Below are 9,776 nucleotides of genomic sequence, written 5' to 3'. Positions count from 1 at the left end.
TGGAAGTGGGGTAGTGGAGGTGGGCAAATTTATGTTGTTTGATTGCATTAATAAATTGATTTGATTAGACCCACCTTCTCATCATTTCTTCAGCTGGTCTCATAGCCACATAACAGATATAAAACGTAAATGTATATAAAAACGTAAATGAAGCTGTAAAGTAGCTTGTTAGCTCATGCAGCAACAGTGTGTAGCTGCTATGCTAATGCTACTTTAGCTTGTTTTGTCTCGTTCGCAGGTTCAGCATTAAGCTAAGTGCTGCTGTTACAACTTACTGTTAGAGTTAATGACCTCTAAACCACAGCAGGAAAAACTAATGTATATATTTAGTAAATTTAGTGTTTATTAATGCTCAGGTGTAAATGACAAGCTAGTTAATTATTGTCATATAGTTGTGTCATTTTATAGCTTTTTTAAATTATGTTTTTCATCAGGTGCTGTGCTTAAACAGATGAAGGTCTGTGCATTATGAATAATCTGGATTATTTACAGTGTTAATTATCAGGCTGATCTTATACCACACAGGTCATGTGGAGCCCTGTGAGGAAACTCCAGAGGACGTCCCAGCAGCAGTCCAACACCTGAGAGCCTCCACTCCTTCCTCTGCTCCTCCAGCACCTGACTTGGTAACAAAGGAAGGTTCCAAGGTGTCCAGTTCTCACTGATGATCCTGCACTGTGGACAAACTTAATAATAACAATACTAGTCATCATATCTTGTGTTGTCAGTGGTGGTGGAAGTACTGATGTTTAGTACTTAAGTGAAAGTACAATTATCAAGTAAAAGTAGATGTGCTACATCAATGATCCTACTTAACCAAAGTCTTAAGTACTTACTTTTAATTTCCAAGAGTTTAAATTGAGGCAACTGAACTCAAGGATTGTTTTTTTAACTTGGGGGATACATAAAAAATACATGAAAAATTACTTAAGTACAGTAAGAAAGTACAACTACTTAGTTACTTTCCACCACTGTGGACAGTCTTCAGAGAGTACACATTTCTATGATATATTTTGATTGTGTTGTACAGTTTTTTTATGTTTCCTTAAGATAATATTTTCATGTGTGTTCACACATTATTTAAATAAAAAGGTTTCTTATATAATCATCACTGTAAATGTCTTTGTGTTTGGGGCGGCATTTCTATAGAATCTTGTAGCCTGTAGGCCCCCTATAGTGTCAAGCAACGGCTCTGCATGTGAGGTCAGATAAAAGGAGTTTTAGGTGCAGTGATCAAAGACAGCACATCTCTCTATTTAGTTTCAGTGATTAAATCACCTAGATGATTAATTCTTTTACATTTGAGCTTCAACCAAAGGTTGTTGGCAGTATATTGTGTGAAAGATCTTGATTCAGTGATTTATGTTTACAGTATTTACTAATAATCCATCTACCTGAGTCATGTGTAGAGTGTGTGCTGAAAGCCTCGGTCAGGTTTCTGCTTCAGATGAGGTTTTATTGGCTCTAACTAATTGACTACCACCTTCTGAGGTTCTTTAACTGTGAGGAGGTAATCGGCATTAAACATGATAACATGTCAAAATGCTTTTTTATCCTCCTCTGTCCTACTGAGAAAGATGATGGAAGGGCTTCACCTGAACATCACTTACAGCAGTCCTGCAGTTATCAGTCCCAGCCAATCACTGGTCTCCCAGTTAGGGTTAGGGTAATGACCTTCCTTGTGTCAGCATAGTTAAGCTCTTTCTTGCAGGAGTGGGAGACCTAGTAAGCTTGTGTTGTTAAGGGATAAATCACTACAGCCTTTTTTTTCTGTTGGTCTAACCAGAGGTCATCTCATACAGTAAAAAGGATGTTATTTACTGTCACTTAAGTTCTGATGTCATCAGTATGTGCAGGATCTGGATCATAGTTGTCAGGAAAACAACAGTGCACGTTAATAACTACCTTCAATGGCACTAACCATCTATAAAGAAAAAATTATATGTGGAGTTGTTGGAATTTGTTGTGCCTGGCGCGCCCCCTGGTGGCTGGCTGCAGAATTTTTTTTTAATTTGTGTTGTGATATCCAACACAGACACACAGTTAACAGATAAATTGTATGCATTCTTCTTCTTGATTTTAAGGTTTCATTGTCATTTCTGCTTTAATGTTACTGGGACACTGGGGATGCATTTCTTAATATAACAGGATTTTATGCACACCCCTCCTTTTCTGCTCACTGAGGGACCAGCGCGCCTGATGGTGCCGCCTGCGGGAGCTGCTGTCAGGCCTATCCTGACACAGTTCTCCCAGACAGGGCTGACCTGGAACTGCTGCGTGCGGACAGAAGAAACTGTCAAATTCTCATCCCTCATCCCTGGTTTTTGTTGACTCCTGGATTCAGCCTATAGGGCCATTGTGTGAAAGCCACTCATGAACAGCAGTACAAAGAATAATGGCAAATTATTCCAAAATATTGAAAATATGACAAGTAATTCAACATAATCTGACCTGACTATGCACAATTGAAATATATGTTTGAGTTAATATTGCAGTAATAAATGTGTGATGAGAGATGTAAACAAAAACATAAACATGTTAAAATATTTAAATAACACACTTTTTCTTCCCACCTGTGCCTCCAGACTCCAGAACCACATCCTCCTCCACTGTGGACGACTAATTCCAATAAGCCTCCATAATGCCATGAACGGGGAGAGAGGGGGAGAGGAGAGTCTGAGCTTAATGACCTTGCCGATTACAGGCCAGCCCCGTTTCACAAAGAGCACTACGAGGCCTCACTCTCAACCTGTAAACCAGCCACGGCCACAAAGACAAGAGGGGTGAAGAATCAGGATGTGGCGCTAAAACTGAGGAGCCTCTACTCCACTGAACAAGTGATGAACAGAATGACTGCAGAAGGAGAGTTGATCTGCCACTAGAGGGCAGTGCAAGGCAGGAATTACACAACTGGACCAGCTGGGGAAAAAAAGTGTACTACTGGATACTGGATGAAAAGCACACCTGCAAGACTGTTTGTGAAGAGGTGACGTAGTTTTTGTGCAGCTGCTCATGCTTCAATCTGTGCTACAAAGCCTGAGCATTTCTTACAGAACACTATGTTTATAAGAATTTATATTCAACACTACACAGTGCGCTTTCCTTTTAGCGGTGTACGCTTATGTCACCTACCAATTCAGCCCTGCTTGTACTTCAACACCTGCAAGACTGTTTGTGAAGAGGAGACGTTTTTGTGTATCTGCTGCTGTTACATCAGACACAAAGCCACCGCTCTGACCGCTCGCTCATGAGCTGCATCTGCTCAGCAAGCTAGCCACAAGTAACTACTTTAACTGCTTCATTACTTTTATGTTTTCATAATCTAATTATCAGCTTTGACTTTCAATATTACAGTTTTTTTCTGATTGCTTAAATACTAACAATGATTCTTATAGCACAATTTCTAAAACTATTAATAGTTTTAGCAAAATCACTCACTGAGTTTGCAAAACTAAAAGAAAAAAAACTGCTTTACACTCAATTTGCACTTTTGTAATTTTAATTGGCAATTGTATAAATATAATCCACTTCACAGCACTCTTTTTGCTGAACTGTAAACACAACTCACTGCTTTACACACAATTTCCAAATGATCAACACACTCCTAGTAAAACTATACACATTTATGGCTGGTATTTACACTATTTTGCCAACTGTCTGGCTACACTGTCACATGTGAGAACAGTTTTACATCATTAGTTCACTTTGCAATCAGCATGAGCACTGTGAATAAGACACAGGTAAGCTTCAGTGTGGAGAACATTGGAGGGAGAAGAAGACTGAGAAGAGTGAGAATTAGAGGAGGATGAGGACATGAGGAAGCAGGAGGAAGAGGAAGAGGACGAGGAGGTGAAGAGGAAGGAGGAAGGGTAAGAAGAAATAGAATTACTGATGTCATCGGAGCTACAATAGTGGATCATGTGATCAACCATGGAATGACCCTGAGGGAAGCTGGACAACAGGTTCAGCCTGAGCCGCTACACTGTAGCAAGCATCATGAGGACATATTGATGAGAATGGGTTAGTACAGTTCCCTCACTCTAAGTTTTGTAGGTGTACCATACTCTAATGAGAAAAACAACAATACTGTACATGTAAAACTGAAACTGTTACTCCACAGAATTACTAGACATCCAGCATCTGGAAGGAGGCATGCGAGGATATGGACCAGGCATCATGTCAGGCCTGGATACAGCACTCCAGGAGACATGTTCCCCGGTGCCTTGGACTAGAAGACATTGCATGAGACGATGAAATTCTGTGGCCGGACCCAGAGAGACAATGAGACTGATTTTCTCTCTCTTTCAGTGAAATTGTATGTTTTCTAGTGTTTGTTTTGATGTGTGTGAATAAACATTCATACTTGAAATTTGAATCCCTGTGTGTTTATAGAACTATTTATGACAAAAGTTTGACCTCACATGGACAGACCTTGTGCACAGAGAAAGCAAAAGCCAGATGTGTTTTCAGTTACAGTTTTTTCTGATTGCTTAAACACTAACAATGATTCTTATAGCACAATTTCTAAAACTATTAATAGTTTTAGCAAAATCACTCACTGAGTTTGCAAAACTAAAAGCAAAAAAACTGCTTTACACTCAATTTGCACTTTTGTAACACACAATTTGCAAATGTATAAATATAATCCACTTGACAGCACTCTTTTTGCTGAACTGTAAACACAACTCACTGCTTTACACACAACTTCCAAATGATCAACACACTCCTAGTAAAACTATACACATTTATGGCTGGTATTTACACTATTTTGCCAACTGTCTGGCTACACTGTCACATGTGAGAACTGTTTTACATCATTAGTTCACTTTGCAATCAGCATGAGCTCTGTAAATAAGACACAGGTAAGCTTCAGTGTGGAGAACAATGGAGGGAGAAGGAGACTGAGAAGAGTGAGAATTAGAGGAGGATGAGGACATGAGGAAGCAGGAGGAAGAGGAAGAGGACGAGGAGGTGAAGAGGAAGGAGGAAGGGTAAGAAGAAATAGAATTACTGATGTCATCGGAGCTACAATAGTGGATCATGTGATCAACCATGGAATGACCCTGAGGGAAGCTGGACAACGGGTTCAGCCTGAGCCGCTACACTGTAGCAAGCATCATAAGGACATATTGATGAGAATGGGTTAGTACAGTTCCTTCACTCTAAGTTTTGTAGGTGTACCATACTCTAATGAGAAAAACATCAATACTGTACATGTAAAACTGAAACTGTTACTCCATAGAATTGCTAGACATCCAGCATCTGGAAGGAGGCATGCGAGGATATGGACCAGGCATCATGTCAGGCCTGGATACGGCACTCCAGGAGACATGTTCCCCGGTGCCTTGGACTAGAAGACATTGCATGCGACGTTGATGAAATTCTGTGGCCGGACCCAGAGAGACAATGAGACTGATTTTCTCTCTCTCTCTCTTTCAGTGAAATTGTATGTTTTCTTGTGTTTGTTTTGATGTGTGTGAATAAACATTCATACTTGAAATTTGAATCCCTGTGTTTCTATAGAACTATTTATGACAAAAGTTTGACCTCACATGGACAGACCTTGTGCACAGAGAAAGCAAAAGCCAGATGTGTTTTCAGTTAATACCATCAGTGTGTAGTTGGCACATTGTGTGCTTAGTAATATGGTGGTTTGTGTTAACTGTGTGGTACAAAAATACCATTTTTACAAAGGTTTGAAGAGTTAAGCAAGATGTATTAGCTTTTGCAAAAGATCTACAATGTTTTGCTGATTTGGTGTAAGGTTTTTTTATTTGTGTGTAGAGTTTTGCACAAATAGCCAATAGTTACAGAAATGTGCTTAAGCAATCAGAAAAAACTGTAAGCAATCAGAAAAAACTGTAAACAATAACAATGATTCTTACAGCACAATTTCTAAAACTATTACAGTTTTTCTCAATTGTTTACACACATTTTCTGGAAGCATGCCTCATATTCTCAGAACTCTACACACAAATCCAAAATAACACACACAATGGGCAAAACCCCTCAATTCTCCTGCAAAATGAAACATTACATTCTAAACAATGTTATTTCTTCTCAAAATGGGTTTATGTTTTCAAATGACACACACAAACCATCATATGAATAGACATTTATAAGAACCAGCTGAACACTGATGTGCTCAGTGTAAAACACTGTGATGAATGGAATGTTTTCCAATGACTTGGTTTTTTGGTTCAGTGTTACACTGACTACAGACAGTACATACATAAGTGTGTTGTAAAATATTTTAGAATATTGTTTTTTATACTCAGAACACACAAATACATGGTAACATTTTTCCCGCAAAAAACAATGTACACAGTGTGCATGCCATTCCCATCCCCAACCAACACAAAGTTGCACATACACTACATACACAACAACAGAAGAATTTACCGTATACAGTTACAGTACCAAAAAAAAACTAACAAAAAAAACAATTCCGCATCCTCCCTTCAGTTACGGTCTGGCCACAGCTCATCCACATCACAAGCAATGTTTTGCCTGGCCAAGCAGCGGGGGTAATATCGCCTAGCATGGCGAATCCAGCCATGAAAAGCATCAGCTGCCATATCTCCACATGCGTCCTCCATAGCTTGGAGAAGAGGTATACGCGTTTGTGGATTACGGTCATACACTTTCCATCTCCAGGCAGAAAAAAAATCCTCAATAGGCTTGAGGAATGGAGAATATGGAGGCAGATACACAACTAAAAAGTGTGCGTGGGCAGTGAACCAGTTATGAACCAGAGCAGCCCTGTGGAAACTTACGTTGTTCCAAATGACAACGTACCTGAGCTGCTCTGGGCCATCTACCTGATCTGGTGGAATGAGTGTGTTGTGTAGGGTGTCCAGGAATGTGATCAGATGGGCGGTGTTGTAGGGGCCAAGGGTAGGTACTGTACTACTGTACTCATTGAGTACTGTATTGATATGCAGTACTGCCATTTTCTAGTGAGAGTACATATACCAACCCATTGCTCCAAAACAGAAGAGCTCATCTGTTGCCCTTTTATGCTAAAGCTCTGATTGCTGATTGTAAAACTGTGTGATGGGTGTTTGCCCTTGTGATGAGTCAGTGTGCATATTTGAATGGCAGTATGTTCCTTGTGAAAACAAGATATGTTCTGCATGAAAAGCAGAGACTTGTGTGTACTGTTTTGCAAAATGTGTGTTTTAGAACTGCAATTTGAGTGTAAAGCAGGAAAACTGTGCTCGTAGTTTAGCAGAATTGGTTCAGGGGGTTGGTAAATGAGTTACATGTTGTGGTCATTGTGTCTCAAGTACCAGAATTTGTGTGTAAACAATTGAGAAAAACTGTAATTAACTATCCCAGCTGATGATAAATCCATGACCTGACCTGAAGACAGGAAGAACCATGGAGCTGGATGAAGAGGCAGCATGATGCCCCAGTTGACTCTGCGATGCCTTAGGTGATCAATGGTGTATCTCTAAAGACCATCTGGAGCAAGCGGTCAGAGCGGTGGCTTTGTGTCTGATGTGCAACAGCAGCAGCCACACAAAAAAACAAGTCCCTTTTTGGAGCGTTAAAAAGTCACGTCAAGGCTCTTGAAACTTGTCACTGTGTTGATATTGAGTCTGTCTATTGAGTTTTTTAATGCATATCAGTACAGATGCCTTATTTATTTCCCCACAACATCAAATGGCTGAAAATATAAACAAAAGCATTTTAATTTAGGATGCTAAAGACCCACACCAGCTTAACTGAACAAAGGAAAACAATCGTCTTACATATTCATGCTTCCATTAGAGGATGAGGGGAATGCTGCTCTATATCATCTCACCTTTGTAAAGAAATACATTTATATGCAACCTAGTTGGAATAAAATAAATAAACTCAAGTATAAGCAGCATTTTGAAAACAAAGGATCAGATAACATAACACAACCTACTCGTGTGGCAGCATGTGGAGAGCACACAGCCTCTTCACACTTACTTCCTGGTCTCCTCCTCGCCTGAGATTCTTTAACAGTTTTTGCTGCCATTTACTATGAAGAACCCTGGAAAAGTAATAAAACTAGCCATAAGATTTTTAAATCTGTGCTACAAAAAAGTGATTTTACATTCAACACTACACAGCCATGCATTGGTAGATACATCACTTTATTAAGTGGTTAAAAAAAAACATTACATTCTGAATTTTGATGTTTTATTTCTTGGTGCCAATGGAACCCACACCCGGAGACGGTCGTTCTCTGCTCAAATCTTAGAGAAATGGATGATACAGGCCACACGGGCCACCAGCTCCATAAACTCACTGAAGTCCACCTCGGAGTCACCGTTGAAATCCAGGCTTTTTATGAACTTGTCCACCTCACCTGGGTTCTTTGCTGCCTATAGAGACAGAAGAAAGTGCACATAATAAGTTTGAGTTCATGATGAGTTGAGACTTGATAAGGTTTTCTCAGAATCCATTAATACATCATAATCATAATGTCCAAAAGTCAAATGCTGTGAAAATATGTGTGGTGTGGAAGTTAAAGTTAAAAATGGGGCTGATCCCTTCATCTGAGCACAGTGTCAGTACCTGCAGCAGACCGGGCAGCTCCTTCTCCAACAGAGTCTTGACTTCTCCTTTGTTCAGCATGTCCTTCTTTCCTTCTTTGCGTGCGTAGTCATTAAAAGTCTGGAACAGGATGGCTATGGCATTCTGAAGCTGCGACATGGTTGCTGCTTTTGTTGAAAGTTGCTGCGACAAAGAAGAAAATGAACCAGCACGAGGTTGATGTGTTGGGTGGAGTGGATGAGGAAAGAGCTCTTTTTATACCTTGTGAACGACGGCTTCAGGACCAATGATGGGACAGACTCGGGTATTGTGGGTGTTGGTTTCTGATGTGTCTACACGCCCTCTCTGCTGCAACACAGAGTGTACACATTAAGTAAAAAGCTATATGCAGCTTAAGTTGTCATGTTATTGAGGTTAAGAGGAGGCCTTTCTTTTATCAGACCACAGAGGCAGCTGGTGTGGTGATTTGTGAACTTTGAGATGAGGAATGACTTTTTGTAGGGGGAGACACACAAACACATAAAAGTCACAGTGGTGTACTGTGGTCACTGTGTGTCTTTGCTTCTACACAGAGGTGGACATGAACCACAGGAGGAAAAGTCTGAAATGTCTCCGAGGGGTGGATTGATATCATGCTTGATATAGCCAGATTCGCGGTTTTCACACTCAGAAAAAAGGATATATCCAGATACTGCCCGAATCTAGCTGGATTGATTTTCCCAGTGTGAATGGGGTCTGAGAGCATGAGACAGAGGCTTACATGTTTCTGTTCTCCTCTGTATCAGGGTTCCTGTGAACAGCTGCTGTTTCAATCACCTTGTGTTTGTAGAATCACACATTCTACAACCTGTTGGGACACATCAAACCGGCAGTAGAGTCTTCATAAACCTGTTTGGTCACATCAATCAAGTCAAGTCAATTTTAATCAAAGTACTTCACAGAAACCTTTCAACAGAAAGACACTTTGAGCAGGACCCAGCTCATAAGGAGAACCTTCCTGCTGATAGTCGGCCGGGTAAAAGAGGAGAAGAAGAGGTAGACAGAGAGGATGAAGGAGAGAGAGAGAAAGTCCATTTAGACACAATGATGTATAACTGAGGACCCTCACAGAGTCTGAGATCAGCTGATTGCATCAAATCTAAAGCAGTGTACAAGACTCTGCAAGCAGAACAAAGTGTGTTTCTGAGTGTGAGAAAGCAAGCATTCTGTTCCCTCATCATTTGTTATTATAATTTTCTGTTATT

The 9,776-nt window shown here is 40.2% G+C and overlaps 1 protein-coding gene across 1 annotated transcript; it reads right to left on the bottom strand.

Moving 5' to 3' along the window:
• Window positions 1-8,112: 8,112 nt before the first annotated feature.
• Window positions 8,113-8,755, bottom strand: LOC114450673 (protein S100-P-like). Its single transcript, XM_028428944.1, has 2 exons — window positions 8,554-8,755; window positions 8,113-8,360 (listed from the first exon to the last, which is right to left on the bottom strand). Exons 1-2 carry the CDS (start codon window positions 8,689-8,691, stop codon window positions 8,226-8,228), a joined length of 273 nt encoding a protein of 90 aa, XP_028284745.1. The 5' UTR covers window positions 8,692-8,755; the 3' UTR covers window positions 8,113-8,225.
• Between the last annotated feature and the right edge of the window lie 1,021 nt (window positions 8,756-9,776).

This window comes from Parambassis ranga, chromosome 18 (genome assembly GCF_900634625.1).
Source record: "Parambassis ranga chromosome 18, fParRan2.1, whole genome shotgun sequence".
NCBI lineage: Eukaryota > Metazoa > Chordata > Actinopteri > Ambassidae > Parambassis > Parambassis ranga.
Note: the sequence above shows the minus strand (reverse complement) of the source record. Positions and strands in the feature narration are given on the sequence as shown.

Bases quoted from the DNA above. Each gene is read 5' to 3' on its own strand.
- LOC114450673 (XM_028428944.1), bottom strand. From the start codon at position 8,691: ATGTCGCAGCTTCAGAATGCCATAGCCATCCTGTTCCAGACTTTTAAT. The intron at 8,361-8,553 runs GTACTGACACTG...CTGTCTCTATAG, and splicing joins AGCTGCCCGGTCTGCTGCAG to GCAGCAAAGAACCCAGGTGA.